Below are 26,301 nucleotides of genomic sequence, written 5' to 3' on the forward strand. Positions count from 1 at the left end.
CCCACCAGAATCAGTGATTAGCTTAACCAAAACATATTAGCTTAATAAAACATACCACACACGTATACCATTGAGCAGTCACTGTGTAGTATCTACTTTACAATAGGTCTGAAAATATGCATATGGTTCATCACATATACTTCTGTGTATTTGACACCTAATTCATCGAGGTATTTGCCTTTCATGACATGTCTTTCATGACTCAGGACATGTCGGCAAAACATTCCCAGCGTTAAACGTACACTGTTGGGTTTTCCCTTTGAGACTGGACCTCACAGATGCTGTATTCCCACCTGAATATAGCAACTCAATTCCAGTCAATTTATTACAGAAACATCACATTTGATCCTAAATGTTAATTACTACCAAACAAGCAGGTATGAGTAAGCCTAACCACTAGACTATGTGGAATTCCAGAGTAACTCAAGAACTTGTCACTATTGTTCTTAGTGTTTTAATAATAGAAGCTCAATGATAACACGTGGAATTTTGGATCTAGCTGCCCAAAAAGCAGATACTGGCACCACAGTAAGAAGGCTTGGAAACCAAGGGAGAGTAAAAACCTTTCAAGCATTGACTTGCTTATGGCCGTTCCCTTTCAGTCAAATCCTTCTCCTTGCTTTGCCATTCTCGAGTCATGGCTGCAGGGAAATAACAATACTTCTAACAATGAGACTTCCCGCGGCAAGAACTGCTTCTTGATAATAAGCAGTTAGAATAATAAGGCTACCCATCAAGCCATGTGGAGCCAATGTGCCTGTCATGAAGACGTCTCCCTACTGGTTTCCGTGATGTTCAAGTCAGCGTTTGTAGGTAAACCTGAGTCAATAGGCGCGGGAACGGCTAAGTCCGCCATGAGCGGGTGGCCAGATTCTGTAACAGAGTCAGTGCTTGTGGCACGAGGTGCGGTTGAATCCGCAGTGGCATGAAGAGTAGTACCATTACCTAAAGACTCTAGTAGAGCTGGTGAAGGTGGGCTGGATTCTGTGGAGTTCATCGCAGGTGGAGCAACTAAGTGTAACAAAGGAGTGCCGGAATCTATGGGTGAAGAAACTGGGATGCTGCTAACTTGATCTAGTACTGGTGATAATGACAACTGTGTTGGGGAAGGGGCTAGGTTAACAGGGGAGTCTATTGAGGAAGAGGGAGGAATGTGATTTAAAGACTGATTGGGTGATTGTCCAGTGGATGTAGGTGATAGATCAGACAGGGTCATTGCGCAGAGAGGAATGGCATTGTCTACTGGGGAGGACACTGTCAGGTGGACGCTAGAGTCGCTGAGAAGCGGTGGCGAAGAGGAGGTAAATAGAGGACCTGTAGAGTCCACTTCAACTTGGATGTCTGGCAAGGGAGACTCCAATGCAAGAGAAATATCTTTATTTATAAATGAAGGAGTTTGGATCTTGGTCGATAAGGGAGAGGTCTCCAAGGCATGATTGCTGTCCGCAGTGGAAGAAGGCAGAAAAGTTAGAACAACATCTGGAGGAGATTCTATTTTAGACGTCTTAATTGCGATCGGGGTAGAGGTGTTTGGGATAGAGGTAAGGAGAGGATCCTTGGCAGCTTTGGGATACTCCTCAATGGTTTGCTTGAGTTCATCTTGCTCCTGGGAATTCAAGGTCTTCAAACTGAATATCTCTATCGGACCCTTCTGGACAGGGGCATCGTTGAACATGAGATCGACTGCAGATGAGGCAGTCGAGTCCATTGTGGAAATTGCAGTGGCCGCCGCTTCGTGGAGAGGCGTGTCCCCTACCCTTGCATACTCGCGGCTGTCAGACTTGGTCAGGAGATGCCGTTGCTCAGCTGGCCTGCGAGGTGGCAGTAACGGTTGGCGCATGTAACTTTCAGCATCCGCTAATGTTTCTGGTAGGGCTTGATTTCGTGTCTCTGGCAGCAGCAGGATGCAAATGATGCAGATAAGAGTGCAGCAGGCAAAAATGATATGATGCAGAAAATAGCCTTTCTGGTTATGCAGCTCCATGATGGGTGCAGTCAGCATTCCGAAACCAGCACTGGCCAGCACGAGGCCTAGCCCACCACCCCTATACGGCAAATAAAAGAACAAGGTTAGGGGTGCACCCACCTTATTTTTCATGCAAAATTGGGCCCTGTCATTTGTACTTTGAATGTGTCTGACTTCTAGCGTAACAGCTCATCATGCTGCTTTATATTGCAAACTGGTATTTCTTTCTTATTCCTTGCAAAATTTGGGATATTCCCACGTCAAACCTCATCTGAAATGCATCATAAAGGCTGATTTATAGTCATGCGTCCTTGTCTGTGTCAATGTGCAGTTATACATGCATAGAGAGCATGTGTACTCCCGAGAGAGGGGTTCTGGCAAACCAATCACAGCGCTTGCAGTCCACGTACAATTAACACGTTGTTAAATTTTAGGAGAGGTGCACGTCATGGTACTTTAGGCTACGCACTACACTCGACACAGAAGTATAAATTGGGCTAAGTCTGGATCAGATTCAGAATGATGAGTCATCAACACACCAAAAGCGTCACAGTCTTTCACCCTTTAACGTTACGCAGTTTTGATTTCTATACGGTTTAATGTTTGATGATTTTTTATATTTTACATTTGTGTCAGAAATGCTTCTATTGCTTGTTTCTGCTGCTTCTTTTCCTGTGTTTTGATCCAAAGATTTTGTACTCTTTCAGAAGGTGAGTACCATATTCTTACTATATAATTTGAACTATTTCCCCACCGGCATTCAATTTGTTTTTATTATTGTAGCATTTGTTATACGTTTCACAATTTCATGGCTTCCAGAATACTTAGTTGAACGAAAAACTAAACTTGCCATATATCAAAAGAAAGAACAGTGATTGTGTTTTTGGCAAAGACATATGCTTCGTTCCCGACAGATTGGACTTTGGATTTTTCCGTTTCTCTGAAATAACATCTGGAACACCACTCAAAGTCAGACATTTGGCGTGTGAACTCGGGGTACATTGATCAACCCGATCTCAGTGAGACGGGTCTTTGATGTCACTTTCAAGATGTCAGCAAATCATGTTTCCAATGAGCATAAAAGTAAAAACAAACTTTAATATTTTTTTAAAGCGCTGTTTTGAAAGCGATTTTATGATGTTTTTATTCTATTTTTGCCATAGTTGACACGATATGCACCTGATATGCACGAATGATGATCAAAACATAGATGGAGTCCATCAACACCCCCAAAGCTTCACAGTTGTTTCCCCCTTCATGGGTTCGACATTTCATTTAATGTTTGATGATTTTTTATATTCTACATGTGCGTAAACAGCACCGCCTACCGCATAACAGTGAAAACACAGATTGCTAAAAACGTTGTAAATGGTAAATAATTCTTGTATTGTCGACTCGTAACTATAAACACTGGTTTGTTGTGCAAATATTTTCACAGTTTACTGCACTTTTATTCTTCTAGTTATTTTCCAATAGTGGCTTATGAATTGGAAGTCTCGCACATTCACAGAAAACAGCTTACTTCCGCATTGCTAAATAAGGTGGATATAAGCAGCCATGTGTAAAATGGAGTATCACCTCAATCTATATACACAATAACTAATATAGATGAATGCCCTGCTTTAATAAATTAAATAAAAGTATGCATGGAAGTATGTCCATTGCAATGAAACAGACATTTATCAAAACACTGGATTATAAACATCAAACTTTTTTTATCTAACATAACTGGAATAAAATACCCATACAAATCAATGTTGGAAACAGATTATTAATAAGAAGGTCTAAACAAGAAAGACCTCTAGCCTTTTTTATTTTTGTCCATATCATCTGGGATGGCTCACCTAATAACAGTAGGGGTGATTTCAGCACAAAAAAAGATGCTTAGGTTGCTGACAGCGTGGGAGGAGAACATGCCAATCATGGAGAATGCCACGGAGAAGTTGTACTTCAGCGTATCGGAGCGTTCTTCTGGGAGCGAGAGAAGAACACAAGATGATGAGTCATTTATTATTTGTTCCTCAAAAAGAAACATCACATGTGCAAATGAAAATAAGAATGATTTATGACTCATGCAAAAAGGTGAGCTGGCCCCACTTTATATTAGGTGGCCTTAAGTACTATGTACTTACATCAAAAAATAAGTACAATGTACTTTCTGTGTTCAAATTGTATTGCAAAGCACTTTTGCTGATATTGAGGTGGGATACAGGTAGAGTTAGGGACAGGTGTGGTGATATGGGTCAGTTTAAGGCTAGGGTTAGGTGTAAGTGAAGTGCCAACTGTGTAATTACAAATATAACTACAGAAATTAATTACAGATGTAATTACGTGCAGGTATTTTTAAAATGTAAATACAATGTAAAAACGTGTATGTACACAATAAGTGCATTGTATCAAATGAGTAATTAAAATGTTAGTATATAGTAGTTAAGGCCACCTAATATAAAGTAGCCTGGTTTTACCAGACTCTCGTACATTTCATTTGTACATAGATTCTGGCCACTCTCCATTGACAAGGGTTTATTTCCGCGAAGGCGGGCACTCTGTTGAGGTTTAAAACTATTGGATCTGCCCATAGCCACTCTGGATCTGCCATAACCAATCGCTAACGTTTGGTCGTGACGTATGTCATGTGCCCTTCGCCTGTTTCACACATGGAAATCCGACAAAATAAAAGTGCACATGTGCATGCCACCTCAGTTATAAAACTATAGGATAAAACCTTAAAACTCATGCATTCGGATTGTGATTTATTCACGCCACGGTGGATGGAAGAGTTTTGTGATCGGGAACGCGACGCTCACGTGGTCCGTAACATCATTGTATGCTGTAAATAAAATGTCATATGCTTGGTATGATAATAAATGCTGCTATAAAATAACAGACCAATTCAAATGTTTAAGTCCTTTTATTTTAATTTGTTTGAGCGGTGATGAAATATATTGCTCTTCTAAATACTTGGCAGCATTTTAAGGAAATACAAGTCTATAAATGCATACAAATAACAGCAAAGCAACCGTATGCTGCTCTGCAGTGGTCAAAAATGATTACAAACAGTGAATTTTGAAGTGATATATTGTTAAAAACTCAGAGATGTGGTTTCGGACAGCTATTACATCAACACGACCTTGCGTTTGTCAAAAGCAGTAGGTAACTCGGCCGGGGATTTTTACACTGGTGGTGAGAGACGGACGGGAATAAAAAAACTGACCAGTCCCTGTAACTTAAATGATGGCAATACCTTCCGACCCCACGAGAAACAGTTACCGTCCGAATAGCTTCAGCCAACTCCTTCATCACTAATGAAGCGATCTGGAAAATCAAACTTTTCCTGAATTTACCCTGTTGGAGGGCCACAACATCATGGCCAACAACAAACCCCAGCAAAGACTGTTATTGCTCCGGCTTTAACTTCTGGATATTCAGCAGCGGTGCCACAATGCAATGAATGGTTTAGTTTGCATCTTTCTCCGCCGCCATTACTGAATCTCAAACTAGCGCTCGACATCAACATCATCGTTCTCAGCCACTCCCTCTGTTCGCTGATTGGACCGGTAAAAATTTGTTCGGAGAAAACCTAAGACTACACAGCAGTCCCAGTAGTGCTGAAGGAAAATGAAGATTGAGCGAAAGTACGTAGGAGGGCAGAGCCAGGCTAAATATAAAGTAGGTCTGGTGAGCTTTCAGCAAATGTGAATTTAAGGATATCTAGGGGTAGGACACCTGGTTTTGATGCTTGAAGGCTTTCTTGCAAATACTTTCAAGTTTAAACCTGCTGGTTTTGTATTGGGTAATGATCTTCTCAATATCAAATGTTAAATTAAGGTTCAGCTTCAGTGCTTTTTCAACCTTCTCCTACATTGTGGTATATTTCACTTATTTCACCTTTTTTTGACAAACACTGTTTTCTGGATTAATTTAATCATGCCTCTACATTGCTTTAACTCCCCCCTTCTATGTAAAGCACTTTGAGTGCCTAGAAAAGCGCTATATAAATGTAAAAAATTATTATTAACTGATTAAAAATCAAGCTTTTTGACAGTGTTTGAGACCTGGGAATATTTTTCCAATTATGTTTACATGCACACCAAACAGCAATGTAAAGATGAAGTATGTAGGATTTTTTTGAGGTTGTGGAAAATTATTCTGACAAAACTCTATACGTAAAGCATGTCTGAAAAATACGTTATTTAACATTTAACATTACTGTTTTAATTAGAAGATGTTTAAAGTAAATCTATAGTTCTAATAATAATACAAAATATATTATTCTATTATTATCTCGCGCCGCATATTAAACTGGCATAGGTGATATTTTAACATTGGAGGAATTGCACAAATCATGTGAATAAAAGAGCAAAACTGCACAAATAGCGTTACATTATACTTTACCAATATTTAGCTGAACACTGTACTTCCCCAACACTTCATTCATCATGGAGCACATGCAGGGGAAAAAACAATAACACGTCAAACTGTGAAACTGCAACAGGAAAGTATACATACATAAAGATATGCATTTGAGCTGGCAAAATATAGTATGCTTCAAATTCCCCCCAAATAATATGTTAGATTCACAATGCACAGCACAAAGCCAGTAATAGTGAGAGCTTCTTAAGACGTGTGTGTTAATGATGTACTTTTAACCTGCTTATCCCGTACATGCGGCTAAAGCTTGGTTACTTTAGTTGTTGGCGTTTTCAACACACGTGTATGATCTCTGTAAGAATGGAGCTTATATAAAGGCCTCACGAGCCACCTTCCTCGCCAAAAAACTCTCTTAATCTCTTAAATGGCGAAAGGAAAATGCCGTTTGTGTTTGCATCAAGGTTGCTTTCTGCATGTGCATGTAAATCTAGACATTGTTTACCACGTATAATTGGATTAATGTCGCCCTCATTGCAATCATCGGGCAGTGGTTGTGGTGCGTGTGTGTTCTCACAGTTTAGCAGGCCCAACTGAAGGAGAGACGCCAGGGCTGTAATGATCATGAACATGAGGAGTCCCCCACGCCGGCCCATCACGCCCACCGCAGGGCAAAGGGCCACGCATGACGCCACAGCAATGCTCCCCATGGTGTAGTAGTCGGCGTAGAAGTTATGGAACATGGTCGTCTGGACATCCTGGTCCATCATGCTGCGCGCAAAGCAGTGGTGTATGCCATAACCTGTCAGTCTGAGAGATGGAGATACTTTTAATTATATATGAGAGGTTTCTGTCCCTTCCGGGTACCATTGAAGATCCAAAAAGGTCATAAAGGCAAATCCACATGAGTAAAAGCTGTTTAATCCAAGTCTTGTGAATAACATACATGATGAACAGATTGAATTTAAGCTTTTATTTACATATAAACACTGATCAACACTCATACATAGAGCGTGCTTATTGTAAATGTATAATAACCAATAAGCCAAATGTCTGTTTCTGTTTCCAGTTTCATTCACTTTCATCTTCCATTTTACCCATGTGTATTTATTTGCATGTGTGTATGCGTTTGTTTAGGTTAGTTATATGTTTGTGGTTTAGTAAAAGAAAACTTTTATGCACATTTCACACACGTTTTGATTCTGGTCTCTGCTTTTAAATCAAAGTCCATTTTAAGATGTATTTTATTTATTTACATGCTAAGATTTTTTTTCTTTTGGCCACTAAAAATATCCTTTCTGAGAGTTGATAGATTAATTGACTGTAATATTAATTCAGCTACATCAATTTGATTTGATGAACTGACGCAAATATGTATAATTAATTATAACAGATGAAAAAAAGTCTTACAGGTTTGGAAGGATATGAAGGTGAGTAAATAATGACAGAAATTGAATCACATTTTAGGTGAGCTGACACTTTCATTTTAAAAATGAATAATCATCCTATTTCACACTTGACTAGATGTGCAAATGGACACAAATTGGTTTGTAATAAAGAAACTTACGAGTTGACACAGAGCACAACTATATTCTTCCACAGGTTCCTCGTGCCAACCATTTTCACAATGCACGTCTTCTTGGATGGCTTTGGTAGAGCTTGGTTTAGCTCTGAAATCAATGTAGAAAATAAGGAAAAACGTGGTTAGTTCAAAATTCCCATTCTAAAGCTCTAAAAACATTTTAAAGGTAGAGGTCGCCAAATCACTCTACAGTTGGTATTCCAGCCACTGGATGACTAAACAAATGGGATTATATTGCTATTCCATTTTGTCAAGGAATCCGTTTTCTGTTTGCCGATTGGGACATTATACATATATATTATATATGCCTTGATGACGTTATACATGGGGTAGGCACTACCATCCCTCAAAGTTTCAAGTCTCTATGACTTATGGTTTGGTCTGCCCGATCACTTTTAGGAGAGAATGCTGATCCTTGGTAATTCTAACAATTGCAATAGGTTGTCAGCAGCGCAACGTACTTGAAGCCCCAAAAATGCGCAAGGATCAATCGTTCACAAATTTGACCGTAAACATGCATGCAAGGAAATAAACAGGATACACTGTGATGTAATGCGGACTTTTGCTCCTGTTGGTAGTCACTTTGGCTCCGTGAGTGTTTACATTGTCAGCAGCCGCAGCACAAGCACAACTTATTATGTTGACTTTGGATTGTCAGCAACATACAAGATATTATTTTTTTCATTTAAGAAGCCTGTCACTACCAAGATCATAAATGGAAAAGACCATTTACAACCAATACTGGCAATTTACTAAGTAAATAGATGTTTTAAAGCTTTTTAACAGTAATCGGGGTTAAGCCAAAAACCTAGGACTAGTTCGCAAAAGTCGGGGTTTGGTATAAATGTCGTGGGCATGTACGAAAAATCACGTAATATACTTTGTATTACAAAAAACGTGAAGGGTTATTTTATTTCGAATTTCTCACAAACTTCTAGGGTGTAAGTCAGACATGCCCAGCTAGTTTAATTTCGATCGGTCTCTGGTAAGCTTGTCTGACAGTCGCCGGAATTTCCTTTCCGTGTTTTTCGATACGTGAATGTCCTCGTAGACAATCGCGGCGCCTTGGACAAAGCCACCGCATGCCAATTTTCAAGTCAACCAGGGGTGCGTTTCCCAAAACCATAGTAGCTAACCTGTTAGCAACTTAATTGGTTGGAAATGGGAAATTGCATTGCAACCAACAAAGTTGCTAACTTAGTTAGCAACTATGGTTTTGGGAAACGCAGCCCTGGTTGACTGTTTTTTAGCTATAACCGTTTCCATATTTTTTTCATTCTATAGCGCCACCAAGTGGCCAGTTGCCCCTTCCTTTTTCACGGGACCACAGACAAACTCATACATATGTGTACCAAGCATGATAAAATGATCTCATTCCATTCAAGTGGGACAGCCGTTTTAGTAAAAGTGGCCACGCCTACTTTTAAAGTTTTGGCATCATGTCGCAGGTAGTGATGGCCAAATGAGTCTTCCTGAACCACTGAGGATTTCCAGCCCATTGGTTCACCAAAAGGTTCATTCACCCGAAGCCTCATGAAACAGTGTGCTCCCTAGTGACAACTGCTGTGCAAAGCAATGCATCGCACACAAATGTATTCATCCTGAGCAACCAAATTGTCATAGTGTGGGCACACCCTTTTTCTATTGCCTGTGTATTAATAAAGTATTTTACTCTGCTTGTATTAACCTATGCACACACAACTCACACAAACACACAACTTTGTGTTCAACTATTCAGTAGATCTTTAGGTTAGTGATGAGTGAATGCCCAGAATGATTGTAAATAAATTATTGTGAGTGCAGTGCTTATGGGACTGGAATTCTGGAACAGCAAACTGCAACAGGGATGGGAAATGCTTTCCCTAATACAGTCTAGTCTTATATTAATATTATTATTATTATTAATAATAGCAATAATATATATAATAATAATAACAACACTACTACTAATATAGAATATATATATATATATATATATATATATATATATATATATATATATATATATATATATATATATATATATATATATATATATATATATATATATATATATATATTATATTATATATATATATATATTATAATCACGTAGTATAGGTATTACAACTAGATATAGGCTAATTTACTCTAATAATCTACTGAACTATGTATAATTTACTCTAATAATCTACTAAAATAAGTATAATGTAATATAATATATAATACAAGCTATGATATATAATGATATCGCTACTACATACAACCAACACCTCAACACCAATGCAAATGCCTACTGCAAACCCCACAAGAGCCGCAAGGTTTCGAACCACTTTTATCCGAAAGCGATACTCCGAATGAAGCAATGACGTATTCAACAGAAAACGAGGCCTCGTTTGTCATCGTCACGTGATTTTCACGGAAACGATACCTCGAATCGAGGCTTCATCTGGAACGCCACTTTTTGCTCGACACAAGCTCCGGAGCCTCGCTTCAGATGTCCCATCACTAGTCGCAGGCATGTGTCGAAATTTCCACTTTTTTTATTATTGATAATCAGATAGGAGGGTTTTGTTCTGATAGGGCGAAAAACCTAGAACTAGTTTGGGGGGGTTTATTAAAAAATGTATCCCAACGGATGGTGTTTGTCCATATTTGACCCAAATTTGAGTTAAAACAACCCAGCATTTTTTAGAGTGAAGTATTCCAACGGTTTAGGATTTATGAGCAATTACGTACTTTTGATCACTGTTGCGCCACCATCAGGTCAATTGGGACATGCCTCGGTGACACTGTAGATGGGGTGGCCACTACCATCCTTCAAAGTTTCAAGTATCTATGACTTACGGCTTGGTCTGCCACTTTTAGGAGAGAATGCTGATCCTTGGTAATTCTAACAATTGCAATAGGTGTTCAGCGCAGCGCACTTGAAGCCCCAAAAATATGCAAGGATCAATCAAACGTTCAGAAATGTGACCATAAATATGCTTGCAAGGAAATAAACAGGATACACTGTGACGTAATGCGGACTTTAGCTCCTGTTTGGAGTCAGAGATAGTGTTTACATTGTCAGCAGCCGCAGCACAAGCACAACTTACTATGTTGACTTTAGATTGTGTCAGCAACATTCACCTGTCTGACAGCCACTGAGGGCTTGTGCAATGCAGAAACCGGATAGTATCCTGGTGAGCAAAACCGGTTTCGTGTTCCACAGACGAAAGGCATACCGGTTTGAACAAGGCGAATGAATAATGGTAAATTATATCTTTGGGACATTTAAATGCATTATAAAACAACTGGGAAGCCTTTTGGTGGTTTGGTGATTTTGGTCAACATAATGACACTAACAGGTGATTAACTGTATGAACCATTGAACGCCACACAAACCTTTTCCCTCCAGTCAGACATGACATGCATTCAAAAACATCTCTAGCCATGATGGTTCATATAATGCCTTTTCATCAGTGCATTCTACATTCCCCCAAAGTTACCCTGAACGTTTTTAACCTCTCAAAATGATGTATATAGAATAATAGCTGTTTATTGAAAACAAGGCCTTCCACTCATTTTCCTACTTCGGGAACAGTCTTATAATAGTCCTTATAAAATGTAACGTTCCGGTCCTTGATTCTGATTGGTTGAACCATGTTTGAGGCCATTGCAAATGACTCTACAAACATAAACCTTTGACCCCATTAGAGTCCATAGAACCACTTGCGCGGTTTGGGTTAGTATTAAAGGGATAGTTCACTCAAAAATGAAAATTCTCAAGTTGTTCCAAACCTGTATGAGTTTCTTTGTTCTGCTGAACACAAAAGAAGATATTTTGAAGAATCTTTGTAAACCAAGCAGAGAAAGCAACTATTGACTACCATAGTAAAAAAAAAAATACTATTGTAGTCAATGGTTACTCTCTCTGCTTGGTTACAAACATTCTTCAAAATATCTTCTTTTGTGTTCAGCAGAAAAAAAGAAACTCATACAGGTTTGGAACAACTTGAGGGTGAGTAAATGATGACAGAATCTTCTTTTTTGGGTGAACTACTCCTTTAAGAGCAGAGCATATTGGAGGTAAGGCTAATATCGACACAGCACTTTAGCATATTGAGACCTGTCTTGGCACGCGTCATTACAATCGCTCGGCACAGCTGAACTGGTCAGGAGATATCTAAAAATAGCTTTTTGTTTCAAAATGGTGTCAGCCTTTTAGAATTTTGTCACTGATTGCTGTATTTCATTAACGTGTTAGCGTATCATTACCAAACTTGGAATGTGTCATCAGGACCAAACCCTAAATAGTTAAATCCAAAATAAACATAATCAATAACCCACTCCATCCCTCTCAGTTAATGGAAGACATAATGAAAATCCCTAACTCCAAAAAATTAACTTCCAAATTACATAAACTTATATCAAATAATGATGCAACACTTATAATAACCATGACCAAATGGGAACAAGATTTAGCCATTTCCCTCAACACGGACCTCTGGAAGGAAATCTGTAACAATACATTTTCAATGACCCACAACACAAACCTCCAACTCATACAGTTTAAGATTATTCACAGAACTCACATCACCGAAAGAAAGAAGTTTAAAATGGGCTTGAAGGACACAGATATTTGTTCACAGTGCACATTGGGAAGCACAGATGACTATTTTCATGCCACATGGACCTGCCAACCAGTTCACTCATTTTGGATATTAGTAACTACAAAACTCTCCAATATCATGGGCTGCAGAATCCCTCCATCTCCATCACTCTGTTTACTCAATCACAGCTTAGAAATCAATAATCTCCCAGTCAAATATAAAAAACCACTCCTCATTTCACTAACTATCGCCAAGAAAGTAATTCTGCTAAATTGGAAATCAAAAAATTGTATACATATCAATTACTGGACCAACCTTCTTACAGAATATATCACATTAGAAAAAATAACCTACGCTAGCAAAAATATTATATCTACATTTAATGATACTTGGAAACCATTCCTAACTCATCTTCACATAAATCACTTGGAAACTGACCCACGCACTCTCCCAACCACATGTTCACAAACTTATAATAAATAATCTATTATTGTATTACTATTGAATATGCTATTATTATTTGAATATTATTATTGAGTATCATTGAATGAATACATTATTCTACAATTATTTATTGATAAGATCTATATATGTAAAATCTATATATTACTATTCCACTTTTGTTTGTGATGATGGTAGTAGGGATGGTGGTATTGGTATTGACGTTATACATTTATCTGTCATATCTCCTTTGCTTAGTCTAAATAAATAACATTTCAGAAAACATATATAAATATTTACTATTTGTAAACCCTTTGTAAAATGGTCTGGGTAAGGCCTGTCCTAGATACTGTCAGTGGGTACAGCTAGCACATCCTGTAGGCATGGTCATCACAGACTTGGCGATTGGGTTGGCTGGCCCCTCCCTCTTAGTGTCTTTGCCCCAATCCCTCCTCTCATGTAAAATTACATTTGATTGCTATCTGGGTTGGATATGGTGGCTCTAGCTGGGGAGCTAACTAGTGCACACTGCGTTCCAAAGCCACAGATAATAATAATCATAATAATAATTTAAAAATAATAATAATAAAAAGCTGCTGAGGGTTTCCCAAACATATCTTCTGTTCTGACAGGTCACAACCAGACTAAGAGAGCTTGGCTTGGCGGTGCCTGTTGTGGTGCCCCAGCATACTTGGTGGAGGAAAACACAGCAATACATGAGAGGGTTAACTGCTGGGTTTGGGAGTCACTGACGAGGAGGAAAGGGGCTGGGGGATGAGGAATGGAGAGAAGGGACCATGTCTATCTTAGGGATGTCTGTTGGTTGTGCTCACTGGCAATTATGGAGTCGTTCCCAGATCTATAAAATAAAATTAAATAGTGTATATCTACAATAACGTTACTGGCTATTCTGTTATTATTCTTATCATTATTCTTCTTCTTATTATTATTAATAATATCACTGTTATTATATATTACTAGTACTAGAATACTACTATACTTATACTTGTCATCACTACCTCTATCACAACAACTACAACAACTAATACAACAACTATTATTATTATTTCTAATACTATTATCGTTATTATAATTCACAGATGATACAGCTACTATTACGATTGTTAACATGAATACTATTGCTATTACTACCACCTCTGCTACTATTATTTTTAATTTATTTTTATTGTTATATTTATTATTATGATGACTACTGCTACTAAAACTCTATTATTACTATTCCCCCCCCCCCTTTTTTTTTTTTTTTTTTTTTTTCCCTCCTCTCTTTCTCCTCTTCTGTAAGTGTATGTATATCATTGATCCCCTACCTTGTAAAAGTTATTATTTTGTAAATTTGCAATTTTGCTCAATAAAAAAAAAAAAAAATCAGGACCAAACCCTGAACATAAGCAAAGATTCAGAACAGCGTCACCTTCTGGTCAAAACTAATAATGAAATAAAAAAAAATGGCTTATACAATAGCTATGACAATAGCTTTTGATAAATTTTGCCTATTCGAATTATGCGATATTTGGTCAAACTTGTAGTCTGCCAATTTGAGCTCCTCCTAGACCACTGGTCTGATTTTCACTAAAATTGGCTGAGAACATCCTGAGACCATGTCGGCCGAAGGTTATTAAAAGCTTTTTGATTGACCAAATCAGTCTTGAGTAATCCATGGACAAATTTAATGGCATTGTGCCAAGCTGACTGTGAAGCTTTTAGGCTTTGGCATACTGACATCAAACTTTGTGCACACTTTCACACTGACCACACAGCATCAATTTTGTAACAGCATCTATTGGTCAAAAGTGAAAAGCAATTTAATCATATTACATGAGATTTTATTTGAGATTTTTCATCCATTTTGACAAAAATAATCAAAAATATCTTAAATTACTAATTGTTGTGGTTGCTCTAATGCTCCCAGCCATGCTTGCATAACTTTAATTTAAAATTTACATATAATATACATATACAGAACGCATAACTCTGTAGCTCTGACTGGTGATGCCGTGCGCAATGATTATAGCTGCAACAGTTATTATTTTGCACACTATAAACACAGCCAAGCATCTGTATAGTCTTCGGTTGTGTACCTGTCAGGAGTCCATTAGCGTCCTGCTCTAGATTGATGCCGTTCTTCTTGGCCACACGCTCCATGATCCATTTAGAGCGACTGTACTGTTGAGTCGCAAGTAGCCACCGCAGAGATTCTGGAAAAATCCTGAAGAATGAAGGATAAACTTTACTATATTATTATGATTACTTCGTATTAAGCCACAGGCACTGACCTTATCTAATCTGGATCAAACACATTATCACTGAATGCTAGTTACTTTTATAACAGGGCCTCATCAGGGTACGGGATAGTTTTGCACAATTTTAAACGTCCCTAAACACAGTAACAACACAGTAATTTACGCACATCTTACCTGTATATAAAACTAAAAATTACACTTGCAACAAATACATTTGCAGAGTACACATACTTTCTTTCTGCTTCAAATAAGCCTGGAATACAAAATAACAATCCCAATTTATTAAGGATAGTAAGATTAATTGAAGCAATTAAAGCAAATTGCAGCAAATTAAATGTAACAGCTTGTGAAAATGAAAATATTATATACAGTTATAAAATATTTATTTATGTATTATATATATATATATATATATATATATATATATATATATATATATTTTTTTTTTTTTGCAGATTTATTTTAATGAATTTTTGTAAGGTCCAAATTTTGTTATAATATTGTTTTGAACCGCTTTATATTTACATTGGTTACTATTAGCTGTTTTCTAGTGTGTATTTTGTATTTTTTTTGCAGGTGTGGTGATTTGTAATTAAAACCAGACCAAAAATCTTTATAATCAAACTAAATCATAGTAATAATTAATGTTAATAATATAGGGAACTAAAATAACTTTACAAAAAACTTGGGTAGTAAATGTCCGCAGTTTCCATTTCAGATATCTGGTCACCTTAGGTTACTAGCATGACTTAGCACATTGCTAACATGTTTTAGCACATCATTAGCACGTTGCTAGCAAGTTTCTAAGCAGAGGCCGACCTATTGAGATCTCATAAGTGGTTTAATTGTCTCAGTAACACCCCTGTTATTGGACTGTTTTGCTCTTAAAATGATTCCTCATGGTTGACTGTAAATAGTGCATTTATAATGTCATTGACACATGAAAATGTTTGCTTTTGTGTGAAATATTTGAGTACTTTAATTTGAGACATTTGAGTTTTTTAACTGTGATGCAAAGCACTGCTTTCAGCACTTTGTTTCTCCAGTCTACTAAAGAGACCTTGTGTTATATAATCCTTCTAATGCGCTAATTTGCTTCTTAAGACTTTCCTTAGCATTTTCAGGTGATTATGCTGCTAAATGAAGTGTGGAAACACGTGCTTGTTTCAGTATTGAGCACACTTACAATATTTGCTATAAACTTTCATTGTAAATTCATAGAAGTCAAACACAATTAAAATAGATAAAGTCAAATGTTGATTTTAAGAATGGCCAAGCAGCCATGTCAGCGGTACTCACCAGATGTAGGACAGCATGAGTATGAGGGGGCAGATTATGACAACTTGCAGAATCTGCCAATCCCGACAGAGGGCGGCCAGTCCTGGCATAAGCAGCTGCCCGGCCAACAGCATGAAGTTCGCCACCATTGTCATGGAGAAACGCCAGCTCGGCAGACACAGCTCGATCCCTGCAGACCAAACACACATTGTCATTACAACTCAAACTAAAACCAGTTTAAAATCACTTAAGGCAGATTGCAAACACCATTTCAGCATAACACAACTTTATTTAGGCTTCTACAATGAGCTTCTTCACGGGTTAGTGACATCACTAACCCTAAAATTTACATAAACCCCACCTCCGGGAACACGCAACAAAGGCTATTTTGAGAAGAGGAAGAGTTAGAAGGCTGAACAGTTTCTGACATTTTCAGTGCATGTCTACCTGGTGTAATCGGAGCTGCTAACATGAGCTCTTAAAGCTCCATCCTCTTTTAGAAAGGGGGCGGGAGCAGCAGCTCATTTGCATTTAAAGGAGCGCACACAAAAATGGTGCTTGGCGTTTTTGCTCACCCACTAAAAGTGACAATTTTAACTGGGTATTTTGAGGTAAAACTTCACATACACACTCTGGGGACATCAGAGATTTATTTTGTAAAAAGGGGCATTATAAGTCCCGTTTAAGCCATATTGACTTGCAGGTCTTTTCTGTAAAAGGTTCAAATGCACAGTTTTATGGGACTTTAAAAACACTAATTCATGCATGAGCCTAATTCAAAGGCTTCTGTCCTGTCATCTGTCTACAATGAAATGCTCATTAGTATTCATAGCGCAGAAACGCACAGCAGACAGCATGGCTGGTCTTCAATGACAGACCAACACTGCAATATCACTCACAGAACAACATACAGCAGCCCCTGACATGGACTCGGGGCAGAGCTTTTTAAGGAAAACACTCCGACTGCAACACAGTGACTGCACTATCCCTCAGAAAAGCCTAGAATTTCAATGAGGAGCAAGTGAGGGATTCTCTGTGCTCAAAAGAGCTCAGGCTGAAAACACATTCACAGAGTTGACGGGCAAACCACTCTCTCTCTCAGATAAACTGTAGATGATGAACAGCAGAGACTGTAACCGCATCATCCGAACTCAGAATGTTTGAGCTGTTTTAACCGAAAGCATATCTTAAAATATGTCAGTGCCATTGTTTTGTCTCAAGGCTCACACCAGTAATGCATTTTTCTAAGGCATTTATAAAAGCTATTTAAAAGTCCTAATTGAACTAATCCTGGCCTAATCTAAGCCCTGTCTGTGAGACCAGGTCTAAATGTCACACAAAAATGTAATTGAATTAGACACAAAATATCAACCAGTTTTCAGTTTGCGTATATTTAAAGAAAGTTAGCACAAGGACATTTTTCAAGCCAAAATTTAACAAAAAAAGTGTTATATGATTTATTGTAACATGAGTATACATATACAACCCCTGGCTAACAATTATGGAATAACCCCACTTAGAGGATGTTCATCAAGCTTTTTTACTTAATCACAGATATGACACTTTCTTTTTAATGACACTTTATACTGTATATTATATATTAATGGCATGTCTGTTTCAAGATCAAGTAGAGGATAAAAGTTTGGAATCATATTTCTAAAACTAATACCAGGAAATGTCTAAAAAATGCAATTAGTCACCAGTTAAAAGAGAGTGCTTACACACCTTAATGAGCTGTTGGACTTAGCTAATTGAAAGGAAACATGGGCCAACAAGAGAGAGTTGTCAGCTGAAACAATGGAAAGGATTATAAAACATTTCAACACAGAATGTGGCCAAAGAAATTGGTTGCTCCTAGTCAGCTGTGTCTAAAATTTGGTGCAAGTATAATATAAATGGGAAGGATATAAATTGAAAACATACAGGCAGACCAAAGAAGACGTCAAAGCGGCAGGATAGAAAACTCAAAGTAATATGCCTTGAAAATAGAAAATGCACAACAAAACAAATGGGAGGACACAGGAGTCAATGTTTGTGACAGACTTGTAAGAGCAAAATGGGATTTACTTTACCAGAAGAAACAAGGTTACAATGGGCTAAGAAGAAGCAATCATGGAGTGTGGAATGATGAATCATAAATCTGCATTGGTCAAGGATATGATGCTAGAACTTTTGTCTGGCGCTGTTCAGAAGAACACAATTTAAGATTTTTTAACTCCAACCGTTGCTTGTATAATGCATGTCAATGGGGGTTTAATTCTATTTAGACCCCATTGACATGCATTACATGAGCAACGGTTGGAGTTAAAAATCTTAATTTGTGTTCTACTGACGAAACAAACACACCTACATCTTGGATGCCCTGGGGGTAAGCAGATAAACATTACATTTTAATTTTTGGGTGAACAATCCCTTTAAGCCGTGCATTTATGTAAAAAATTAACTGCACACCTAAGAAAGTTCATCAGCTAATCAGAATCGAGCTTTCAACAGCCCTGTAGTATAATTCTACAATAGGTAATAGGCACACTGCGTTACTTAGAGGATGTTCACCCAGATTTTTTGCTGTATTACAATATATTTTTATACAATACAATTTTTTGGTACAAGGTTTTGCTCAATAGCTTAACATTCTGGCCTCATGAAAGTGAGGAAAATAAGTATTTGAACACCCTGCTATTTTGCAAGTTCTCCCACTCGGAAATTATGGAGGGGTCTGAGATTGTCATCGTAGGTGCATGTCCACTGTGAGAGACATAATCTAAAAAAAAATCCAGAAATCACAATATATGATTTTTTACCTATTTATTTGTATGATACAGCTGCAAATAAGTATTTGAACACCTGTCTATCAGCTACAATTCTGACCCTCAAAGACCTGTTATTCTGCCTTAAAAATGTCTACCCCCACTCCAATTATTTTCTTAAATTAGATGCACCTGTTTGAGGTCGTTAGCTGCATAAAGGCACCTGTCCGCCCCATTCAATCAGTAAGAATCCAACTACTAACATGGCCAAGACCAAAGAGCTGTCCAAAGACACTAGAGACAAAATTGTACACCTCCACAAGGCTGGAAAGGGCTACGGGGAAATTGCCTCACAGCTTGGTGAAAAAGGTTCACTGTTGGAGCAATCATTAGAAAATGGAAGAAGCTAAACCTGACTGTCAATCTCCCTCGGACTGGGGCTCCAGTCTCACCTCATGGGGTCTCAATGATCCTAAGAAAGATGAGAAATCAGCCCAGAACTACACGGGAGGAGCTGGTCAATGACCTGAAAAGAGCTGGGACCACCGTTTCCAAGGTTACTGTTGGTAATGCATTAAGACATCATGGTTTGAAATCATGCATGGCATGGGAGGTTCCCCTGCTTAAACCAGCACATGCCTAGGCCCATCTTAAGTTTGCCAATAACCATTTGGATGATCCAGATAAGTCATGGGAGAAAGTCATGTGGTCAGATGAGACCAAAATATAACTTTTTGGTCATAATTCCACTAAATGTGTTTGGAGGGAGAAGAATGATGAGTACCATCCTAAGAACACCATCCCTACTGTGAAGCATGGGGGTGGTAGCATCATGCTTTGGGGGTGTTTTTCTGCACATGGGACAGGGCGACTGCACTGTATTAAGAAGAGGATGATAGGGGCCATGTATTGCGAGATTTTGGGGAACAACCGCCTTCCCTCAGTTAGAGCATTGAAGACGGGTCAAAGCTGGGTCTTCCAACATGACAATGACCCGAAGCACACAGCCAGGATAACCAAGGAGTGGCTCTGTAAGAAGCATATCAAGGTTCTGGTGTCGCCTATCCAGTCTCCAGACCTAAACCCAATCTTTAGAGAATCTTTGGAGGGAGCTTAAACTCCGTGTTTCTCAGCGACAGGCCAGAAACCTGACTGATCTAGAGAAGATCTGTGTGGAGGAGTGGGCCAAAATCCCTCCTGCAGTGTGTGCAAACCTGGTGAAAAACTACAGGAACCGTTTGACCTCTGTAATTGCAAACAAAGGCTACTGTACCAAATATTAACATTGATTTTCTCAGGTGTTCAAATACTTATTTGCAGCTGTATCATACAAATAAATAGTTAAATAATCATACATTGTGATTTCTGGATTTGTTTTTTTTTTAGATTATGTCTTTCACAGTAGACATGCACCTACAATGACAATTTTAGACCCCTCCATGATTTCAAAGTTGGAGAACTTGCAAAATAGCAGGGTGTTCAAATACTTATTTTCCTCACTGTAACTTATACAAATTCACTTACAATTTTTTTTTTATTAATGACATGTCTTTTTCCAGGTCAAGTAGAGGTAAAAAGTATTAGGAATTATAACAAAAATAAATAACAATTGCTCCTCCTCTGGCTTTTATTTTATGCCAGCCTGAATTCTTTGAGGCATGGGCTTCACTAATGAAAAACAATATTCCCCATCAATCTGGTTCCAACTTTCTCGAATAGCAGTTGACAGATCAGCTTTACAGGATGGAGCCTTATCATGGACCAGTTTTTTTAATTCACACCATACCTTTTCAATTGGATTGCGATCCGCACTGCTTGCTGGCCATGTGATTAAGTTGATATGCCTTTCCTGAAGAAAAGCTTTAACACTCTTTGCGCTGCTTATTGTCATCCTGAAAAATTATTTGTGACTTCTATGTTCATGTTTTACACATGAAATTACGTTTTATAATCTATGGAAAGCAAAGCACGCTCTCCCTCATACAAACGAACGCACACATACAACCCAGACATTAACGTAGTGTCGGTCCAGATCCAGTGGGAATCCACATGTACCAGATGTGGCCCGGATCCAGGCCGACACTATGTTGCTGTCACTGAAGTAACCTTTATTTCTATAGCGCTTCCCACAATGCAATTTGTTTTAAAGCAGCTTTACACTGACAGCAGCTTTACACTGACCAAATGATGGTTCAGTGATGCAAACAATTCAATAGTGACAATAGTGTCATTGTTCAGCTGAAGTCAGTTCAGTCAAAGTCCCTTTAAGACAAGTCCTTTCACTCGGTGGCCGTCTTTGTATGAAATTTTGATTTAAAAATATGCCATCGCATATTAGACATACGAATAAGATATTATATATATATATATATATATATATATATATATATATATATATATATATATATATATATATATATATATATATATATGCAAATAATTAACATTGATTACTTCATATCTACAATTAGACCTAGAGCTTCTTTCACCTTTCTTATTTATTTTTTCCCTTAAATCCCTTTTAATCCTTTAATTATTAGATCCATTTAAATAAGATGTTCAAGACATGGCCTTGATTATAATGACTGGCTACTAATGACTCTAATCCAAACCCTCCGTCTGTGGCTGCATGCCGCTAGGAGCGACTGGGTTCAAGTGCGCCAGAAGAGGGCGTCGTGAGGGATCTGGGTTGTTTGTCTGGCCCGAGGCTGACATTATGACCTTCCCCTGTCACATGAGTCACTCATGGCTTCATGCCACTATGTCACATATTCAAATACATTCCATCCTGACAGGACCGCCGGCTCTCTGTGTCAGGGAAAGACATGAGGGCGAGTAAACAATAACAGAATTTGCTTTTCATCAATGTCCCTGTAGCTCAAACTGGCAAATAATAGGGCTATTAATGGATTTGAGATTGTTTGACTTATAAATGTATACATTGAATGCAATAAAATGTTCATGAAAAACTAGTGTCATCTGTAATTTATAATAGTTGAACAGTTTTTCTGTGTCTAGCATACTGCTTTTCCCAGGTGTAACACTGCAGGTGGCGTTAGATTTGGTGGGCTGGGTCAAAGGTCACAGATAAACAGGTGTTGATGCAGCTCCGGAGAACAGTATCTCAGCACAACAACTGAACTTTACTCCAGTCAGCATACAAAACACTGACTGCACATCTTCTCTAAGATTACAAAAGAGCTAAAGATTTGATAGCAAGAAAGTAAAAAAAAACAAAAATAGAAGAATTTATTAACAGTCATTGCACAGGATTGAACATAATGTTTGATTTGCAGATTTGCAGATTTGTCCATTTATAGTTTGTTTACTCAAAAAGCAGGTGATAATTCACCCAAAAATGAAAATGTCTGTCATCATTGACTCACCCTCAACTTATTCTAAACCTGAAGTTTCTTTCTAAAACCTGTGAGTTTATTCCTTCTTTTGAAAACAAAAGAAGATATGTTGAAGAATGTGTGTAACCAAACAGTTTTCTGGTCTTCATTGACTTCCAACTATATAAGTCAATGGGGACCAGAAACCAAGACATGTTTCCAAGAGGGACCCATTCATTTTCATGTAGGATTTTTAGCCTTTTCCTTGAAGTTCAGGTTTGTGTCAAAAGGCATTTTCAAAAGGTACATTATGTGATTTAATCTGAGTTAAACTAAAGCAAAAACCAGCCTTGAACTCTGGATGTCTTTAAAAGGGCACAGACATGATTATTTTACAGAACATCTATCTTGGCAAATCTCATAATGACCCTAACAACAGTGTTGTTATCTATGTCATCTCATTATCTTAGAACACTGTATGTAAAGGTCTCTGTCAATGTGCACACAACATGACTGAATCAGTACACATTAGCTAAGGATTCCAATGATGGGAAAAATTGAACACTTCTTTGGTGTGTGAGAAATACAGCTAGCATTCACCTCAACCTGTTATTGAAGTACCCCGAATAATCACATTTGTGATTGATACTGTTATCCTGGGATATCATGGTCCATAATACAGTCATAACACTAATTATTATCATCAATTAAAAGGGTCATTAAAATGGAAAATCAAAATGCCCATGATATTTACTAAGAAATATTATTAAGAGGTTACTCTACAATAAATACATACTGCAAGTTTCATACCTTAAAACTAACTCCCTAGTTTAAAATTAGTTTTTGTTTTCCATCCTTCGTGAAACACCAGGATTTCATCTATATGCTGTTAACATGCATATGTAAATCATGACGGTCTGTTCATGTTTGTCCATCTGTCACTATTAGCAGGGAAGTGGAGAGGCAATGATCTATTTGCTGCAGTTTATTAACAAAACACTGAAATAAAGGTAATCTAAACAGAAATTATAATGACAATAATCCAAAAAGGGAAACATAAAACCAAGCAGGAAAGAGTATAAGAAACCAAACAGGGAACAGGAGACAATAATCAAAAATAGGGAACAGAAACGCAATAGCTTTACAAAAAGATATGTAAATTCAATGACCGAAAACTAGAGACTCAAACCCAGTGGTGTACACAGACAAAAAAATAAAAGACACAGGTAAAACAGAACCATCAAGGCAACAGAAGGTTCCTAGGACACAAACTCTATCACCAGACCACCACAGCAGAGCAGAAGACCACCATGGTGGAGCAGGCATAATTGGAGACCACCACAGAGCAGGTGGCCACCAAGGGGAAGCAGCTGACCACCATGACAGAGCAGACGAAACTGGAGAGCACCATGGCAGAGCATGGAAACCACAACGTGAAACAGGCAGAACTGAAGACCACAACAGCAGAGCAGGCATAACTAGAGACAGGTGAAACTGGAGAACACCATGGCAGAGCAGAGCAGAAGATCACCACGGCAGAGCAAGCGAATCTGGAGAACACCATGACAGAGCAGAAGACCACCACGGCAGAGCAAGCGGAACTGGAGACCACCATGGCAGAGCAGAGCAGGAGACCACCATGGCAGAGCAGGCATAACTGGAGACCACCACGGCAGAGCAGAAGATCACCACGGCAGAGCAGGCGAAACTGGAGGCCACCATGGCAGAGCAGAGCAGGAGACCACCACGGCAGAGCAGAGCAGAAGACCACCATGGCAGAGCAGAGAAGGAGACCACCACGGCAAAGCAGAGCAGAAGACCACCATGGCAGAGTAAGCATAAATGGAGACCACCATGGCAGAGCAGAGCAGACGACCACAATGGCAGAGCAGAGCAGGAGACCACCACGACAGAGCAGAGCAGAAGACCACCATGGCACTGCAAGCAAAAATGGAGACCACCACGGCAGAGCAAGCGAAACTGGAGACCACCACGGCAGAGCTGAAGACCACCATGGCAGAGCAGGAGGCCACCATGGCAGAGCAAGCGAAACTGGAGACCCCTATGGCAGAGCAGAGCAGGAGACCACCATGCAGAGCAAGCATAACTGGAGACCACCATGGCAGAGCAGTCATCCTTCAGATGAGACGTTAAACCGAGGTCCTGACTCTCTGTGGTCATTAAAAATCCCATGGCACTTCTCGTAAAAAGAGTAGGGGTGTAACCCCGGTGTCCTGGCCAAATTCCCTTGATTGGCCCTTACCAATCATGGCCTCCTATAATCCCCATCCACTGAATTGGCTCTATCACCCTCTCTCCTCTCCACCTATCGCTGGTGTGTGGTGAGCCCACTGGCGCCGCTGTACTGTGGCTGCCGTCGCATCATCCAAGTGGATGCTGCACACTGGTGGTGGTTGAGGAGAGACCCCTGACATGAGTGTGAAAGCGCTTTGGGAGTACAGTAGTACATCTGAAAGTGCTATATAAATGCCTCATTCATTCATTCATTCATTCATTCATTCATTCATTCATTCATTCATTCATTCATTCACAGCAGAGCAGAGCAGAGAAGGAGACTATCATGGCAGAGCAAGCATAACTGGACACCACCACGGCAGCAGAAGACAACCACGGTAGAGCAGGCAAAACTGGAGGCCACCACGGCAGAGCAGAAGACCACCATGGTAGAGCAGTCAAAACTGGAAACCACCATGGAAGAACAGGCAAACCTGGAGACCAACACAGCAGAACAGGCGAACACTGGAGATCACAACGGAAAAGCATTGAATGTTCTCTTATGGCCTCCTTAACTGTGACCGGGAGCACAGAGAGTTCCAAAACAGCCCACATGGTCGTGACAAGATAAGCAGAGAGTTCTGAAACAACCTCTTTGGCCATAAAAGGAGACAGCCTTCTTGGCCGTAACCAGGTAAGCAGAGGTTTCAGGGATGGCCTCCTTGGCCATGACAGGACATGTTTGTGTGTGTGCACAATCTCCTCTCTCTGTATGCAAGTGGCTTTGGCCTATGTGTGTGTGCTTCAATGAAAATGACGCATTAATATAGAACTGACTTGGAACTACCTGTGCATTAAACAGTTTTATTGCACACCTTCCAGCCAATCAGAATCGAGTATTCAGACAGACCGTGGTATAATTATTTATAATCTACAAGCGCGTTTGTAATAAATGTTAAGCCAGCATTTATCACTATTAAAAGATCAAGCATGTCATTGTTAGAGGGCACTCAGGGCAGCTAATCAAATGAGTACATACATGGACTAACAATACCTACTTGAATATGAATATATAGAATGAAAAAAGTGTAGTCAAGTACTGTAGAATATATACAAGTGTAGCTTGTGTAATATTTATATAGATACGTGGTTAGGTGGAGACCATGCAATTAAGGTAGCCAACCATGTTTATAGCATTTCTGGAAGATGCAATGCCCCTTGAAACTGTTCTTAACAGAGAGTGAAATGGCACTTTGTTGGCACAAAAATCTTATGGCAAATAAAAACCCTACTATTACAAGATGATGTTATGAATAAAAAAAGTTATTGATGTAGGGAAGGTTACCAAGGCATGTCTTTATGACTGATTAAATATTTAGGCAGTGCACCATTATTTCATAGTGGGGTGAAAATACAGACCATGTTGTTGTCCAGGATAGATTGACACACTGTGTGCCACAAAACCCAGTCTCCTTTGGTGAGGTTGATTCACAGCTGCACTGACCTTAATTATT

The 26,301-nt window shown here is 38.8% G+C and overlaps 1 protein-coding gene across 3 annotated transcripts in view; it reads right to left on the bottom strand.

Moving 5' to 3' along the window:
• Nucleotides 1–207: 207 nt before the first annotated feature.
• slc22a23 (solute carrier family 22 member 23) overlaps nt 208–26,301 on the bottom strand; it is a 64,163-nt gene continuing 38,069 nt past the window's right edge. For 2 of the 3 annotated variants that reach the window (XM_067452267.1, XM_067452266.1), the window contains 7 exons: nt 16,492–16,660; nt 15,031–15,158; nt 7,902–8,004; nt 6,912–7,144; nt 6,362–6,394; nt 3,811–3,937; nt 208–2,045 (listed from right to left, as the gene is read on the bottom strand). In XM_067452267.1, coding sequence (XP_067308368.1) covers nt 761–2,045; nt 3,811–3,937; nt 6,362–6,394; nt 6,912–7,144; nt 7,902–8,004; nt 15,031–15,158; nt 16,492–16,660 — 2,078 coding nt within the window. In that variant the 3' untranslated portion in view covers nt 208–760. The remainder of the gene's footprint in view (nt 2,046–3,810; nt 3,938–6,361; nt 6,395–6,911; nt 7,145–7,901; nt 8,005–15,030; nt 15,159–16,491; nt 16,661–26,301) is intronic. The other variant, XM_067452268.1, reaches the window with a different exon arrangement.

This window comes from Pseudorasbora parva, chromosome 9 (assembly GCF_024679245.1).
Source record: "Pseudorasbora parva isolate DD20220531a chromosome 9, ASM2467924v1, whole genome shotgun sequence".
In the NCBI taxonomy this organism is placed as follows: Eukaryota; Metazoa; Chordata; class Actinopteri; order Cypriniformes; family Gobionidae; genus Pseudorasbora; species Pseudorasbora parva.